The sequence below is a fragment of the Zalophus californianus genome, chromosome 1 (genome assembly GCF_009762305.2).
Source record: "Zalophus californianus isolate mZalCal1 chromosome 1, mZalCal1.pri.v2, whole genome shotgun sequence".
In the NCBI taxonomy this organism is placed as follows: Eukaryota; Metazoa; Chordata; class Mammalia; order Carnivora; family Otariidae; genus Zalophus; species Zalophus californianus.
The window spans coordinates 9,649,914-9,666,159 of record NC_045595.1 but is presented as its reverse complement, the minus strand read 5'-3'; the positions used below and the strand labels follow the sequence as shown (position 1 = coordinate 9,666,159).

The 16,246-nt window shown below is 54.8% G+C and overlaps 2 protein-coding genes across 3 annotated transcripts; both read right to left on the bottom strand.

Annotated features, from left to right (window-relative positions):
• Window positions 1–3,873: 3,873 nt before the first annotated feature.
• C1H19orf53 (chromosome 1 C19orf53 homolog) lies at window positions 3,874–9,912 on the bottom strand. Its single transcript, XM_027586824.2, has 3 exons — window positions 9,362–9,912; window positions 9,229–9,284; window positions 3,874–6,916 (listed from the first exon to the last, which is right to left on the bottom strand). The coding sequence occupies exons 1-3, from the start codon at window positions 9,663–9,665 to the stop codon at window positions 6,773–6,775; spliced, it is 504 nt and encodes a 167-aa protein (XP_027442625.1). The 5' UTR covers window positions 9,666–9,912; the 3' UTR covers window positions 3,874–6,772.
• A 339-nt stretch (window positions 9,913–10,251) lies between these two features.
• Window positions 10,252–16,157, bottom strand: MRI1 (methylthioribose-1-phosphate isomerase 1). 2 transcript variants are annotated; one of them, XM_027587596.2, is made up of 7 exons: window positions 15,768–16,157; window positions 15,449–15,687; window positions 14,456–14,631; window positions 12,857–13,033; window positions 12,555–12,779; window positions 10,760–10,889; window positions 10,252–10,311 (listed from the first exon to the last, which is right to left on the bottom strand). In XM_027587596.2, exons 1-6 carry the CDS (start codon window positions 15,897–15,899, stop codon window positions 10,762–10,764), a joined length of 1,077 nt encoding a protein of 358 aa, XP_027443397.1. In that variant the 5' UTR covers window positions 15,900–16,157; the 3' UTR covers window positions 10,252–10,311; window positions 10,760–10,761. The 2 variants fall into 2 exon arrangements, with proteins under 2 accessions (XP_027443397.1, XP_027443395.1); XM_027587594.2 differs by lacking the exon at window positions 10,252–10,311 and having other exon boundaries at window positions 10,660–10,889.
• Between the last annotated feature and the right edge of the window lie 89 nt (window positions 16,158–16,246).

Genomic DNA, 16,246 nt, shown 5'->3' with positions numbered 1-16,246 from the left:
CCGCTTTGCGTTGCCTGCTCCCGCGCCCCCTACCCGCTTTCCAGTTCGTCTTCCGCGCTCGGCCGCCCCGGGACCCCAGCCGCACCCACCCCCGCCCGGCGCCGGGCCGGCCGGGTGATGCGGCCCCTTTAAGACTCTTCACAACAATGAAGCTGCCTCAGTCGCCGCTTTATCCTCCGCCGTCGTCCCGCCCCCGCCGCCCGTCCCCATTGGACCCCCCTCGGCCTCCGAGACTCTCCTCCGCTATTGGCTACACCGCCAGACTCGTCGCCAAGTTCTCGTTGTTCATTCGTTGGACATGCTGCCTGTCCTTTGCGGGGAAGCCCAATCAGAGCGCTCATCGGGCGGTGCTGTCAATCATGGGGCGCCGGCGGCCAATCACGGTGGGAGGACCCCCGCGGCGCAGGCCTTATGCGGAGTTTCGGGGCGGGCCCTGAGTTCATTCACAACATTCCTCTCCCGCCCCCCTCCGGCTGGACAGCGCGCCCCGGGCAGCTGGGGCTGCGCCCACACACGGCTTTGTTTACCGAGGGTCGCTTCCGGGCTCCGCAAGGGGACAATCAACACGGCTCGGCCGGGAGCGAGACTGAGCGGCGGGATTCCAAGGCGGCAGCTCAGCCCCTCCTCCCTCTGGGCTGCGTGAGGCGAGAAACTCTCTCAGCCTCTCTGTGCGCGGAGTCAAGTTCTGATATTTGGGGGCGTGGCGGGGATCACAGGCCCCTTGTAGAGCTCTTGGGGGCTACAGACCTGTTCTCTAGCAATAGGGCCCAACCCATGCCCCAAGCTGAGAACCCTCAATCCATTCTGTGCCTTGAATATTACGTTGAGTCATATGAAATTGCTGATTTTCCGACCTACTAAGATGGCAATTTCATAAGATTCAACTAATACTTGTCACATCCGATCACCTCCGATTGTTTTTCTGACCCATTTTGTCCAGGCCAGCCTCTCCTGCCCGGAAGCCGCCCGTGGTCTTGATCGCCGGCCCCGCCCCGCCTCCCGCCCCGCGGCCCACGCCATCCTTCCTCTCCCCCTGTACGTGGAAAATCCTACATTTCCTCTTAGCCATACTTTTCTCCAGGATCACTACATTTCTTTATCTAGTTCGGCAGTTGCTTAATTTCGGTCTCTTCCCTCTCCACTGAGACCCCCAGTGGCAGTAGTATGTGTAATCCGAGCATTGCTTTAGGGCCAGCACACGAAGAGCGCCCGGCATACAGCAGTCATTCAATGTGTAGTAACTTAGTGACTGAATCAACTCGTACTCTCTGCTCCCATTCCGCTGAAACGTCTACAAAGCAGGAACAGCCCAAGTTGGTCCTAAAGTGGCCTGATGGCTGCCCCCAGTCTCCCCACCGCGTATGGAAACTCAGCTTTTTCCTTCCAGGAATTTCCAGCTGCACTCTCTGGCGGGTCCCCAGCTCACCATTCAGGAAACTCCCACCAACCTGTGCTGTCCAGTAGGGTCACCACTGGCCACAAGTGGCCTTTGTGTCCTTGAAATGGGGCTGGGCGAAATTGGGTTATGCTGTAAATGTAATTTTCAAGGACTTAGCTGAGGGGAAAAAAAGGTAAAATAGCTCATTAAGAATTTTTGATATTGAAAAAAATTTTTTATCTTGATTACATGTCGAAATGATAGTATTTTAGGTAAGTTTGGGTAAATAAAACACATTATTCTAATTAATTCCACCTGTTTCATGTTTTATATTTTATGTGGTATCAGGATGTTTAAAGTTATATACGTGACTTGCATTGTAACTTCTGTTGGACAACGGCGGTGTTGAGACAGCTTGCCACAGTGACAACAGAAAGGACACGGATAATGGCAATGGCGTACTCACTGCTCCCACGCATTTATCACGCTTAAGCCTTCCACCAGTGCTGCAAAGTGGGGATCGCAGGCTCCATTTCTCAGATGAGGAAACTGAGGCTTGGAGAGCAAAGTGCTTGCCTGAAGTCACCCAGACTGGGAAGCCCTAGACTTACGCCACGTGCCTTTCTTGCAAAGGATTGGAGGCAAAGACGGACGCATGGGGAAGGAGTCACTGGCGTGTGGCGAGAGGCAGGGAGGACTTCAGCAAAGCCCGCGTGTCAACTGCTCCCCTCGCAAACAGGACCGCGGGGGTGCCCTTACCAGCAGTCCTCTTCAGCATCTGGTGTGTGGCTGTATCAGCTAAGCCCGGGTCCCGGTCCCCGAGGATGCTTCAGTGGGTGTCCCGAGATGTTGAAGTCACTCAAGGCTGCTCTAGTCGGTTGACTACTGGAGGAGGAACTGAGACTAGGCTATTACAGAGTGAGGATGTTTATTGTCTAACAACAGATGCTAACACTGTCATCATCCCCATCTCCTGGGTGAAAAAACAGGCATAGAAATGTCAGGTGACATGCTCCAGGCCCCCAGCAGGGTTAGGATAGGGCCAGCATTCAAGCCCTGTGGGTGGGCTGGGTCTGTCGCATTGGCTGGGAATCAAATGCACAGTGTTTGGGAAGCACCAACATTCTATTCCATTTTCCTGATTTTACGAATGAGGGGAATGAGGCCCGGAGAAGGTCAGAAAGTTGCCCAAGGCCATACAGTGATCTCTGGGGAATCTATGAGGTCAGAAAGGCCCCTGGGAGTCTCTCTCGGCCAGCTCTCCTCCTGGGAGAGGTTGGGAGCAGAGTTTCAGCCATCCACATGTCCTGCCTTCTCCATGCAGCCAGTGAGCTTGGGCTGCAGGGAGATGGAAGCCGCACTTACCCCGCCAGGCCTCTGTGAGCTCACTGTCTAGGCATCCACAGCTCCTGATCCTAAACCCACATGTCTTTGAGACCCATGGGAAATAGGGTGGCCCTGAAGCCTCAGTTGGAGGGGAACAGGGGCCCCCAGCTCTGTGGCCACCCCACCCATTTCCAGGGTCCCTGTCCTCTGCCAGCTGCGCCCCCCCCAACCCCCTCCCCCCCCCCCAACCCCTGCCCTTGCTGACTCAGGCGGGAAACCAGCCCGGGCAGTTTCGCTTCCTGGTTCTGATGCAGCCCCTCTGGCCTGCCCAACTGGCAAGATTTACTTCTTTCATTTCTTTTTTTCCCTTTTGGAACACAGGTTCATGGGCTGAGCGTCAGGGCCCTGCCGGGAGAAGTGGGCATTCAGGCGGAGGGGGATGGTGGAAGCAGGAGAGGAAAGGCTTGGGAAGGAATAACCGTGTCTCAAAAGCCGTATTTAGTGGCTGCCCTGGCCGTGCAGAGAGGGCCAGTGTGACAGGCAAGACAGGACAGGCTGAGTGGCTAGTCTTGGGCTCCACTCTTCGGACAAAAGCAGCCCTTACAGCCCTCACAGCCCTCAGGCTCCAGAATTCTCCACACTGAGCGAGGGGTGTTAGGATCCCCATTTAACAGATGGGCAAACAGAGGCTCAGAGAGGGGACAGGACTTGCTGAAGATCACACAGCCAGGAAGTGGCAGAAACTGGCACTGAACTCAAGGTATAGTTATTTTCCAAAGTCTGGGGCTCTTGGCTTCCGCACCATTGGTGGGCTTTTGTGGGCAGCTGGAAGGAACAAGCAGAGGGAAAAGTCATGCGGGCCGTGAGGCTATTTGGGGAGGCCGAGGGGGTGGGGCCAAGGGGGAACAAGTGGGTTGACATTCCAGACCTCATACCTGTTGCGCCTGAATGCCTTTCCTCGCCCCTGGGGTCCTCCTCCAAAGGGCTGGTGTCAGAGGGACAAAGGAGCCAGTTTACAGGAGTCCCTGGCCCGCCTGGGCGCCGCGGGACCCAGTAGGGTTGGCCTGGCTTCCAGGCACCCTGTCCCAGTCCCCGCTCTTCTGAGATTCCAGAAAAAGGTTAACAAATAATTTCCAGAAGAGGGAGAAATCATGATTCCCGTAGACACGTAAAGATGGACACGTGTTAACGTTTTTATTGAACTCACGTGGGAACCAGGCAGATGTTATACGCGGCTCAAAAGAGAATCTGGAGAACAGGCACTTTTACATTATCAGACTATTTGTGCAAATAAACGTGCAGATGGGGGCAAATTGTTTTTTTCCATAGGGAAGGAGGATTGTCAGCGAAACCCCTGCTGGCCGGGATGGAATTTGCATGTCTACAGATAAGTGGTTTTATATTGCTATCAGTTGCTTACAATTTACAGAGCTGAGGTCAAAGACAATGCTATGAATCAGATAACCCGGAAGGGCGTGTTGTATAGAGATGATGCACTGAATAATCAGAACTGATTCACTGAAATGCAAGATTTTCCTTGCAAAAAAGGGAAACAATTCATTATTTCCTTCATTCAATGAACACCTGTTCATTAAGCGCCTCCTGCGCACTGTCCTAGGTATTGGAGACACAGCAGTGAACAAAGACGCAAAGGAGACCAGTCTAGAGCGAGTGCCGAGTGACCGCTCCTGGGGCTGGAGGTTCGGGAGGGCAGAGGGCTCTCGGAGGTGACATCCGGAAGGGGGAGGGAACCACAGCAGGAGGCAGGACAGAGAGGAGGTGGGGGTTTGGAGGGGGCAGCCTTGGCGGGTTTTCCTGGTTTTCTGTTTTCCCCACTACAATGCCAGTTCTCAGCTCTCCTGAGCTGAGGTTGGCACGGGGCAGGCATACAGTAAATGCCCAGTGGGCAGAGGGGCTCCATCTCAAAAAGCGGAAGCCCCTCGCTGCCTGCTTAGGGGAGACATTGCTATGCTGTGGGCAGATGGCACGGGTGTCGGGGTTGCCCGAGTGGGGCTCAAGGAAGGGCGCGTGCGCGTGCCACACCCCTGAACGCAGCCCTGCCCTCCAGTCCTCCAGCCCCTCTTCCCCCACCCCTGCCCCCGCTGAAACCCGAGCATCGGGCCTGGGGAAACCCCAAGCCAGTCTTTCCATTGAATTTGGGCTCTGCTGCCACAAGTTCTGATTTTTCAAGATATAAATTAGAATTTTTTTTGGTGTGAAATTGCTCACATATAAAATCCATCATTTAAAAACATACAGTTCAGGGGCACCTGGGTGGCTCAGTCGGTTGAGCGGCTGACTTTTGATTTCAGCTTAGGTCATGATCTCAGGGTCATGGGCTCGAGCCCCAAGTGGGGCTCCAAGCTTGGTGGGGGTCTGCTTGGGATTCTCTCTCCCCCTGCCCCACCTCCCTGTACTAAAATACATCTTAAAAAAAAGAAAGTGTACAGTTCAGTGGCATTTCACTGTTTTGCAACCATTATGTCTGTCTAGTTCCAAAACTCTTACTCCAAAAGATGACCCCAGCATCCATTAGCAACTCCCCCTCCCCCGCTCAACCATGGACCCCCGTATCAAGGTCTGTTCTCTTGTGGATTTGCCCTTTCTGGACATTTCACATCAATGGAATCCTACAGCACATGGCCTTTTGCGGCCGACTTCTTTCACTCAGCATGTTTTCGAGGTGCATCCATGTCGTGGCATGTGGGTGCTTCATACCTTTTTACGGCGGAAGCACATTCCTCGTACAGACACACATGCTCCCCACCGTCTGTTGAGGGCCACCTGGGTTGTTGCTATCTTTAGGTGACGTGAACGTCACGTACAAGCTGTTGTCGAGTCGAGTCCCTGTTTTCAGTCCTTCTGGGCATGTGGCTCGGAGTGGAATGGCTGGGTCAGGCGGTAATTCTAGGCTAAACTTACTGAGGAGCCACTGAACTGTTTTCCACCGTAGTTGTCCCCTATCTTGTAGAAAAATTTTAGTTCAGAAATTTTTGACCACCACTATGTGGGACCCAGAAAAGCCGACTGCGGTGGGTTCGCTGGCTGGGAGCCAGTCACTCACAGGTGTGGCTGCCTGTACCCACAGGTGCTGCCACCTCCCCCAAGGCAGCAGCTCAGTGTCACCCCGACTGCAGCCTTGTTCCTGGGCCGTGACCCGCTCCCCACACCCCAGCAGGGGGAGGGCAGGAAGGCTGTCAGATTCTTGGCTGATTCACAGGCACGACTGCCAACCGGGAATGACGGAGGGTTCCAAGAGGCAGAAGGAGAGGGTCTCAGTCTGGAGGAGACAGCAGCTGGTCAGTGGGGAGTGGGGACCCTGCAAGTGGCTGTGCAAATCCCTGCTCGGTAATGTTGACATGGCCTAACTGGGCCATTGCAAGGGAAGCGCCAGAATGGTGCCTGGACCACTGGTGGTACTACATAAATACAAGCTGTTAGGGCTTTCAAGATCAAGGTGGCCCTGAGCAGTTCACAAGTGCTGAGAACTAGCACTGAGACCCCACCAGGCGGTGTCAGCATCTGTCCTATGGGTCGTTCCCCATAGATGCCTGGCTTGTCTCTGGCAGAGGTGGTGACCTGGGCATGCAGGCAAGTGAGGGGGTTGGTGGGAGTCACCCAGGGCGGGAGGGGCGAAGACTCGCCTCCAGCTCCCGGGCTGAAGGTGCAGAAGCCCATTTGTCCCTCCGTGGGCACACGGCTGGTCTCTGGTGGGAACCGCTGGGACTAACCCAGTTGGGACACCTGGTCCCCACTCACAGGAGCATGGGAACGCAGGAGGAATCACAGTCACGTTTATTGCTCTGGGTTAAACCAGGGGAGACAAGACCAGAGGAGGGGGACACAGGAAGCTGGTGAACATTCCTTCCCTTCTGGAGTCCTTGGCACCCTGGGAAGCTGACCAGTGCACTCCAGATCTGCTGATCACCTGCTCATGGGCTAGGCCCCCAATGCAATTTGAGGTGCATGTCACCCGAAGCTGTGGGGAGCACGGCTTCTTACAGTGGGGTCACCTGCATAGGGCTGAGCACGGAGGCTGCGGCGATGGCCTCCAATGGGCTGGTGTCCTTAGGAAGGTGTCTTGGTGGAGGAGGAAGAGGCTGCCTCCTTCTTGGCGGGAACCTTCACCAACGCCAGCTTCTTGGGCAGGCTGCTGCTGGCTTTCATTACCACGTCGTGTTCGATCTTCTTCCGGATCCCGACCTCCAGGTCCTGGGGGGGGCAACCACAGGGCAATGAGACTCGGACCTGAGGTGGAGGGAGGGGAGCGCCTGACCCAATGCCCTCTCACTGGCGAGCGTGCACAGGGGGCTGGATGAGCAACTCCCCCTGAAACAGCACCTGAGGGTCTGGGGTTTAAGTCTTGTCCTGCACCCTTCGGGGTGTTACACACAAAAAATCCTGTTCTCATCTCTGGACCTCAGCTTTTACACCTCTACTCATCTCCATTTTACAGATGAAGAAACAGGTTCCTGCAGTGAGGAGGCACTTGTCCAGGCTTCCCCAAACAGGTGAAGGATGGGAGACTGGAACCCTGCATGCCCAGAGCGTTTGGTCTCAGCTTCCAGGCAGCAGTCCCTTCCTGGCCCATGTCATTTCCGCCTGGCAGATGGTGGAACTGGAGCTCCGAGACACAGAGACGTGAGCAAGCAAAGGCACAGGGGTTTGGGTTCCAAACTGGTAGTTTATTTTTATTTTATTTTATTTTTTAAAAAGATTTTTATTTATTTACTTGAGAGAGAATGAGAGATAGAGAGCATGAGAGGGAAGAGGGTCAGAGGGAGAAGCAGACTCCCCGTTCAGCAGGAAGCCCAATGTGGGACTCGATCCCGGGACTCCAGGATCATGACCTGAGCCGAAGGCAGTCGCTTAACCAACTGAGCCACCCAGGCGCCCCCAAACTGGTAGTTTAATCATATTTCCCAAACTGCCCTGTCCTGCCTGAGTTCCAAGGACCATGACCACCATGACTGTCACATACCTGGGTGCAGGGGACACAACAGCAAACAAAACACAGAAAAATCTCTGCCCTCTGGGAGCTGGCACTCAGCCATACCCGTGCGTATGGAGACAACATACATGCCCATGACCCACTAGGTTAAGGTGAAGGTAAGCGCTGCTATCCAAGAAAGAACATGGGACGAGGAGGGATGCGTGTTATCGGAGACAGCTGCTCAGAAGCACCACCTGCAGTCAGACTAGACTCTGAGAAAGGAAGCTGTGTGGATTTCTGGGAGAAGAATCTGGGCAGAGGAAACAGCCAGTGAAGTGCTAAGGTGGGATAAGAACAGTTAAGGGGCCAGTGAGCAAGGGGGAGAGTAGGAGGAGGGCAGGGAGGTGACAGGGGCAGATCATGCAGGGCCTTGCAGGCCATGGAGAGGATGTGGGCTTTTCTTGAGGTAGGGTGGAAGACACTGAAGGCTCTGAGCAGAAGACCAGACTTGGGTGCTCACTGGCGCCCTCTGGTGGCTGTGAGAGGAGGCAGGCGATCCAGGAGGATGTCCCTGCACTGGTCCAGGGGGTAGCTGATGGGATGGGACCAGGTAGGGGGGAAATGGGTGGATTCTAGATTAATACTAAAAGCAAAAAGAATGGGATCTGACCCAGATATGAGAGAAGAGGGGAATCAAAGATGATCCCAAGTATCTGGAAGGACAGAGTCTTGCTGAATCAAGACTGTGGCAGGGTCAGGTCTGGGAGGCAGAGGAGAGGATCAGAAGCTTGGTTTTGGATATGCTGAGTTTGAGATGCCCATGAGACAGCCCGCCTCCCGCTGCCAGATGGAGGTAGGCAGATCGCTCGGTACCCAGGTCTCAGAAAACCGAGGCTCTGAGGAAACGAAACGATTTGCTCAAGATTACACATTAGTTAATGTGGAGTACAATTTGAACTCAAATCTGACTCCAATAAAACCAGTTTCAAATTAAACTTCTTTGTAAACTCACCCCTACCCACCTATATAAAGAAGCTACATTTAAACACAACCACAAAAATGACAACCAACGCAGCTAACGTTCACTTGCGTCCTGTGCTGTTCTCGGCGCTTTACAAGCCCCATGGCATCGTATTGTGCGCCGGGAACTCGCGCTGCCCCTGCGCCATGATCTGGCAAGCGCCGGAAAAGGCGGGGTTGGAAGCAATCCCTACAACTCTGGGAGAAAGGTGCTATTACTATGACCATTTTACAAGTTAGAAGACGCAGGGTGAAGAAATACTAGCTGTTGGAGCTGCGACCGCACGCAGCACTGCCTTTCTGCAAAGCTGGGGTTTCTACTTTGCCACGCCACCTCCCCTCCCCACTTCTATTAAAGAACGGTAACAGCGAGAGCGGCTAACGTGCGTTTCACGCTTTCTGCGCGTCAGGCCTTGCTCCTTCGAGGCCCGCTGAGTGTGGTACGTGAGGTACCGTTTCTCATGGCACAGGGGTCGAAACAGACTCAGAGAGCTGAGTTGTCCGGGCACCATCCTCCGCCCCTCACGGGCCTCCAGGCTCCTTCCCTCGCCGCTCGCACGCCCACACTCACCTTCTTGAGCTTTCGCTGCTGCACGATGCGCGACTTCTTGGGGGCGATCACACGACCTGGGAAGAGACGCGCTAGCATGAGGCCGGGGAGCTCCAGGCCCTCCTCGCCCCCCAGAACCCTGACAGCTCCTCACCACCCTTCCTCGGGCGCCGGTTCCGCTCTGAGGCCGCTGCCGCTGCTTTGCTCTTCCCCGGCTTCCGCGCCTGGAACTTGCGCTGCCCCTGCGCCATGATCTGGCATGTGCCGGAAAAGGCGGGGTTGTAAGCAATCGCAGCCGGAAGGCGCAAGGCACGACGGGATACAGCGGGGCCGCAGGGCGCAAAGGCCCACGGGACACAACGTGGCAAAGCATTAAAGAGACAGACGCCCAGAGGAGCGGATCGTACGCAAACCTTCGCAAAAACTTCCAAGTAAAGGTTATAATGGTAAGATAACATTTACTGAGGACTCATTTGTTTTGTAAAACAGTTTTATGCCCTTTGTACATAAAATTTGGTCTAGGACTAGGGTGAGGTGACTGAGGCACTCAATGGTGCAAACTCTAAGGGTGCCTAAAATTCAGTAATCAATATAAATAGCATTCTCAACATTTAAAAATAAAATTTTAGGGCGCCTGGGTGGCTCAGTTGGTTAAGCGACTGCCTTCGGCTCAGGTCATGATCCCGGAGTCCCAGGATCGAGTCCCGCATTGGGCTCCCTGCTCAGCAGGTAGTCTGCTTCTCCCTCTGACCCTCTCCCCCTCATGTTATCTCTCACTCTCTCGAATAAATAAATAAAATCTTAAAAAAAAAAAAAGAATTTTAGGGGTGCTGCCTGCCTCAGTCAGTGGAGCATGTGACTCTTGATCTTGGGGTTGTGAGTTTGAGCCACATTTTTGGGTGTAGAGATTACTTAAAAATATCGGAGGTGCCTGGGTGGCTCAGTTGGTTAAATGTCCGACTCTTGATTTCAGCTCAGGTCATGATCTCAGGGTTGTGGGACTGAGGCCCGTGTCGGGCTCCATGCTGAGCATGGATTCTGCTTGGGATTCTCTCTCTCTCTCTCTCTGCTCCGACCCCCAGCTTGCGCTCTCATTCTCTTTCTCTAGAAAAAATAGAAAATAATTCAGGAAGCTATTATTTATTTATCTTGATTACTGAGCTCTTCGGTGTCCCCTCTAAAATTCTGTACCGCAGGCACTGCCCTAGTTCTAGCCCTGAAGCAACCTACGAGGGCAGTGCTAGTATCGTCCCCATTTTATAAATGAGAACACCAAAGCATGGAAAGGGGAAGTGACTTGGCCAAGACCACACTGTAGAGAAAGGGGCTGAGCTGGGTTTTGAACTTGGGCAGACTGGCTCCAGTTATAGGGCTCTTAAGAGCCATGCAAAGGCCCTGTGTGCTCTCCCTACTCTAGGAAGAAGGGTGGTTGGGGAAGAAGATCAATTTGGGGGCAAGCCATTCAAGAAGTTTATTATAAAACCTAAGAGAATGGGGGCAGACTATGGAGAGTCAGGTTGGTTACTTCTGGGGTCCATCTAGGGGTCCCTACCCTCAGGAGACGGTGGCGTTTAGGGCTGCCTGGAGCTCCTCAGGGGCAAAGACCCCCAGCTCTGTGATGATGCCGCCAGTGATGAGCTCATGGGGGGTGACATCAAAGGCAGGATTCCAAACCCCAATGCCTGCAGGAGAGAAAGGGGAGGCAAGAGAGCAGGTATTTAGCTCTGTGAAAGTTCTCAGGCTCTTGTCACCTGTCTCCCCCACGGTGGTTCATGAGTTGGGGAATCCTTGACAATCTGGGGATGCTCACTCTGTAAGTGCATGAAGGCATTACATGGGGCTTTAGCACCCAGTAACTAGTTTAGACCCCCACCCCCCATTCCTGGGCTGTCATTGTCCAAGAAGTCTTAGAAGTCTTATAGACGGGGCGCCTGGGTGGCTCAGTCGTTCAGCGTCTGCCTTCGGCTCAGGTCATGATCCCAGGGTCCTGGGATTGAGCCCCAAATCAGCCTCCCTGCCACGCCCCCTGCTTGTGTTCCTGCTCTCGCTCTGTCAAAGAAATTTAAAAAATCTTTAAAAAAAAAAGAAGTCTTATAGACATCTTACCCCACTTTTGCCGGCTCCAAGGGTCTCTGTAAGAAGTTCTAAGAACCCACCTCAGAGCCTTTGCACGGGCAGTCCCCTCTGCCTCCAGTAGTCACGTGACTCACGGTTTCATTTCCTTCAGGTCTTTGCTCACATGTCACCTTCCCGGCGAGGATTTCTCCAATCACTGTGTCTAAATCTCCCGCAACCAACACTTCCCATGCCCGTCCTTGCCTTGTTTATTTCTCCTGCGCTCACACCCGCTTCTAACGTACACTGTGGTTTTGTATTTATCTTGTTTGTCGTCTATCTCTCCCACTGGATTGTCAGCTCCGTGAGTGCAGGGGCGTTTACATCTTTTTCACTCCTGTGTCCCCGGCACCCTAGCACAGCATCGAGAATCGGCCAGGTACTCAAAAATATTTGCTGAGAGTAATAACCTCTTACACGAGAGGCTGCAAACTGGTGGCCTCTGTTTTCTCTGCTCACAGGGATTTTGGCCAGTGCTCATTATGCCTCCAGGAAAGCAGGGGCACCAAAAACAAAACGAAGGAAAAAAATTTATAGAATTAATATATCTATTTTTAAAATGCTGTAACGAATTGGAGCACAAAACAACAGAATGTTGGGACTTCCCTCTGCTTAGCTGTACAGTGTGATTTTTGCCTTAGCTCCATATTTGGGACTCTGGGGTAGCAGCCCCACAGTATTTTCGGTGCTTAGGGATCTTAACTGGGTCCTTTTCATAAAAGATTTCAACCATAATTGTTACCATCTAATGAGCGCTAAGCAAGGGTCAGGCACTGTCCTCCACATCACGTGGGTGCATTCACTGACAACCCTGGGGTTTGTAAGCTGGGCCGTAGTAAGCGCTCATCTTACAGATGTGAACACTGGGGCCCTGGGGGATGCAAGAATGCAGGCATCTTGCGCATGGCAGCCAGGTGGCGTGAGGAAGGCGAGAACATCAGTGTCTCTCCATATGCACTATGCAAGGCAGTATTCTCATTTCTTCTTCAAGGGAGGAAACCCAGACGGAGAATAGCAGGACAACTTGCCTTAAGTCTCCTAACTCATTAGTTGTACACTCTGACCTTGAATCTGACCTTCAAGGTGCTTCTGTTCCAAGAAATGGCTGGAAAAAGCTGCTTATGCCCCAGAAGGCTGATTCTACCCTAAATCCACCAGCCCCGTGAAGGGGCCACGGTGCCTAAAGGGGGGTGCCCAGGCACTGTGGTGATCCCTCTAAGGGGAGAGCTTACCGGGGGCTGCAATCCTGACCCCATTGACGTCGGTCAGTTCCTGCCCTGGGCGCTCCTCGATGACGATCTCCCTGCCCGTCTCCAGACGGAGGTCACACGAGGAGCTGGGGGCAGCCACATAGAAGGGGATGCCGTGGTGCTTGGCGGCGATGGCCAGCTGGTAGGTTCCCACCTTGTTGGCCGTGTCACCGTTGGCAACCACGCGGTCGGCTCCCACGACGACAGCTGGGGAGCAAGATGCTGGGGTCATAACCTGGCCCTGGATGCCCGGAGCCCCACCCCCCGGCACCGCGCCCACACACCTGACACGCCCCGGTGGGCCATGGCAGCTGCTGCCATGCTGTCTGCGATGAGAGTGGCAGGGATCTGCTCGTACACCAGCTCGAAGGCAGTCAGCCGGGCTCCCTGGTTGTAGGGTCGGGTCTCCGTGCAGAAGGCATGATCCAGACGGCCCAGGGTGTGCAGTGAGCGGATCACACCTGTGGGGCCCGGCCCACCAGGATGTCAGGATGAGACGGAAGGTGACACACAGGCAGGGTGGCTCGTTGTTGAGAAGCACAGCTCAGGGGCACCCGGGCGGCTCAGTTGGTTGAATGTCCGTCCCTTGATTTCAGCTCAGGTTGTGATCTCAGGGTTGTGGGATCGAGCCCTCCATCGGGCTCTGTGCTGAGCGTGGAGCATGCTTGGGATTCTCTCTCCCTCTCCCCCACTGCTCTCTCTCTCTCTCAAACAAATATTAGAGATTTTTATTTATTTATTTGACAAAGAGAGAGAGAGAGAGAGGGAACATAAGCAGGGGGAGTGGGAGAGGGAGAAGCAGACTCCCCGCTGAGCAGGGAGCCCGATGCGGGGCTCGATCCCAGGACCCTGGGATCATGACCTGAGCCAAAGGCAGACTCTTAATGACTGAGCCACCCAGGCACCCCCAAATAAATAAAATGTTAAAAAAAAAATAGAAGCACAGCTCACCAAAGGCTCACTAGGCACAGTCCCATCCCCAGGCCCTTGCAGTGGCTGTCCCCTCTGCCGGGTACATGGGTCCTCAGAACATCTTCTCGGTGAGGCCTTCCCTGATCCCTCAATCTCCCCCAGCAAACCCCACACCTCCGACCCCTTCCTGGCTTTCTCTTTAGTACTTACCACCTTTGAACACAGCACACATTATTTATTGATTGGTTGTGTTTGTTTCTCCTACTTTCCTAATCTTCGGGGCAGAGATTTTGTCTACTGTGTTCAGTGGTGGGTCCCCGGTGTCCAGAACTGTGCCTGGCACACAGTAGGTGCTTAGTAAGTGCTGAGTAGATAAAGGAATGCACGTATGCAGGAATGGTGGGGCACTCTAGTTCTTAAACAATGTTTGTTTAGTGAATAAATCGGTGTCTTGCCATCAAGGCCTCAGTCCCCAGGCACAAAGGCAGGGCCCAGGCAGGCAGTCAAATCTCTTGGTCAGAGCTATCCCAAGCTTTCTTTTGGGGAGCCCCTCCCTTCTCAGTCCTCTTGGAGTTTGCATCCTGCGCATTCTCTAGGCACACGGGTTGGGCTGGACCCACTGATTGATCCTGGATAAGCAAGTGACCCCATTAAAGCCCCTGAGATACAAGGAGCCTTTTCTGGCACTGTCAGCTTAGAGACTTGGCTCTTCATGATCTGAACCCTAGCAGCCTCCCTGCTGACCTGTGGAGCAGAGAATGATGCCACCAAGGAGGGCAGAATTTAGGAACAGGGACAGATGGCTCCTGATGCCACTATTTGACCCCCGGATCCAGCCATACCTAAAGATAACACCCTAAACACTTGTGTACAAGAATAAATTCACATCTTTTTGGTGGGTAAAGTGGTTAGGGTTTCTTTCTCTAGCATCCAAAAAGGCCCCTTCCCCATTCCCATGGATGCCCACTCACCCAGAGCTGTGCCATAGCCAGCAGTGGCCAGTGCACCAGTGTTACAGTGGGTCAGCACGGTCACCTTGCCGCCCCCAGGAGCTGCCCGCTCCAGGAGGTGGCGGGCTCCTAGGTCCCCGATGCTCCGATTGTCCTTGAGGTCTTTCTCCAGCATGTCCTCAGCGCAGCGTATCACTCTGGGGCCGACAAGAGGCTCTCAGCACCAGCCACCAGGCCTTCGTGCCCAGGCTAGCCCCTCTTCCCTTGCCAACACTCCTGGGCAGGAGCCCTCTTGCTCAAAGCCTCTCCAGGCTTTGGGGGCCGACACGCTTCCGTTATTGTCACCTGTCACGCCATTTGCTCACACAACACGTTTACCTCGTGTGTGTGGGAGAGCAGAGCAATGAATAGGAGAACGATCTCTGCCCCTGTGGAGCTCACAGTAGGGTGGGGGAAGCAGGTGGTGAGCGGTTAATGAAGTGAAGGAGAAGGCAGCCGAATCGGGGGACAGAGCACAGGAGATGAACGGTGTTACGTGAGGCGGTGGGAAAGGCAGAAATCTGAAACCTGATGGAGAGTTAGCTCTGTGGATAGCCGCCTGCAGAGATAGCATATGCCAAGGGCCTGAGACAGGAGTAAGCTTGGTGGGGTCAAGGAACACGGAAGGTAACCACAGAGCTGCAGCAGAGGAGAGTGGAAAAACAAAAGGGCAGGGAGGGGATCAGGACAGGAAACAAAATTCCTCAAAAGCAAAAACCAGGAGAATGCAGTGGCTTGGAAAAGGACCTCTAAGGCAGTTGGGGCTGGGCGTGTTCTGGGGAGGGAGAGTCAAGGGACTGAGTGCAAGAACCTTGGGACCCAGCTGTCTGGGGCGGGCTCTTAGTCCTGCTTGTGTGGCCTTGGACTGATGTGCCGTGCCTGCCTCAGTTTCCCTATATGTAAAACGGGTCGCTCTGCGAAAAAATGAGTTAATAGCCTCCACGTGGAGCAGTGCCTGGCACAAGGTCCCCCTACCTCTCTCGGACCGCCTCCTCCGTGGCGCCCTCGCGCTCAGCCTCCAGGGCTGCGGTCTCGGCCAGGTGGCGAGCCGCGCGGGCCATGTTGACAGCGGTGGGCCGGGCGGTGACCAGGAAGCTCAGCGCGTCGCGCACGAAGGCCACCAGCGCGGCGAGTCCCGGTCCCCCCGCGCCCGCCTGCAGCTCCACGGCGAGGCTGAGGCAGCCCACGAGCGCGATGGCCGGGGCGCCGCGCACCTGGAGGGGGGGATCCTGGGGTCAGGCGGGGGCTCCCCCCCCCCCCCCCCCGGCCCCGCCGCTCCGCCGCGTGGCCCCACCTTCATGGCGCGGATAGCCTCCCAGGCCTGGCGCACCGAGCCCACTGCCTCGTAGTGACTGTCCTGGGGCAGGAGCAGCTGGTCGAGGATCTCTAGCGAGCCCCGAGAGTAGCGGATCGCCTCCAGGGACATGGTGTCACCGCCTCGCTCACGGCCACTCAGGAAGCAGTGGGGGCGACCCGAGCACGCTGGACTGGCCCGGAACGCGAGGTGGGGGCGGGACCGGCGCGCTCCCTCCCCCAAGGAGGCGCATGCGCACAGCAAACCCGCAGGACCCCGCGACTAATCCCGCCTTACTTTTCCCGGTTAGTCTGGGCAGTTAGCCGCCTCCTGGAAAGCACCGATGGCACCGTTTATGGAGCAACTACTGGATTCTAGGCCTTGTGTTTAGCCGGAGAGAATTAGGGCCTCATAGCGTGATCCCCCAAGTCACCCTTAGGCGCCTGACTTTGGCCAGAGTGCAGAAGGTGGTCTCAAGG

Bases quoted from the DNA above. Each gene is read 5' to 3' on its own strand.
- C1H19orf53 (XM_027586824.2), bottom strand. From the start codon at position 9,665: ATGTTATCTTACCATTATAACCTTTACTTGGAAGTTTTTGCGAAGGTT. The intron at 9,285-9,361 runs GTGAGGAGCTGT...GTCTCTTCCCAG, and splicing joins CCGGCGCCCGAGGAAGGGTG to GTCGTGTGATCGCCCCCAAG. The intron at 6,917-9,228 runs GTGAGTGTGGGC...TGCCCCCCCCAG, and splicing joins AGCAGCGAAAGCTCAAGAAG to GACCTGGAGGTCGGGATCCG.
- MRI1 (XM_027587596.2), bottom strand. From the start codon at position 15,899: ATGTCCCTGGAGGCGATCCGCTACTCTCGGGGCTCGCTAGAGATCCTC. The intron at 15,688-15,767 runs GTGGGGCCACGC...CCCCCCCTCCAG, and splicing joins AGGCTATCCGCGCCATGAAG to GTGCGCGGCGCCCCGGCCAT. The intron at 14,632-15,448 runs GTAGGGGGACCT...TGTCGGCCCCAG, and splicing joins GAGGAGGCGGTCCGAGAGAG to AGTGATACGCTGCGCTGAGG.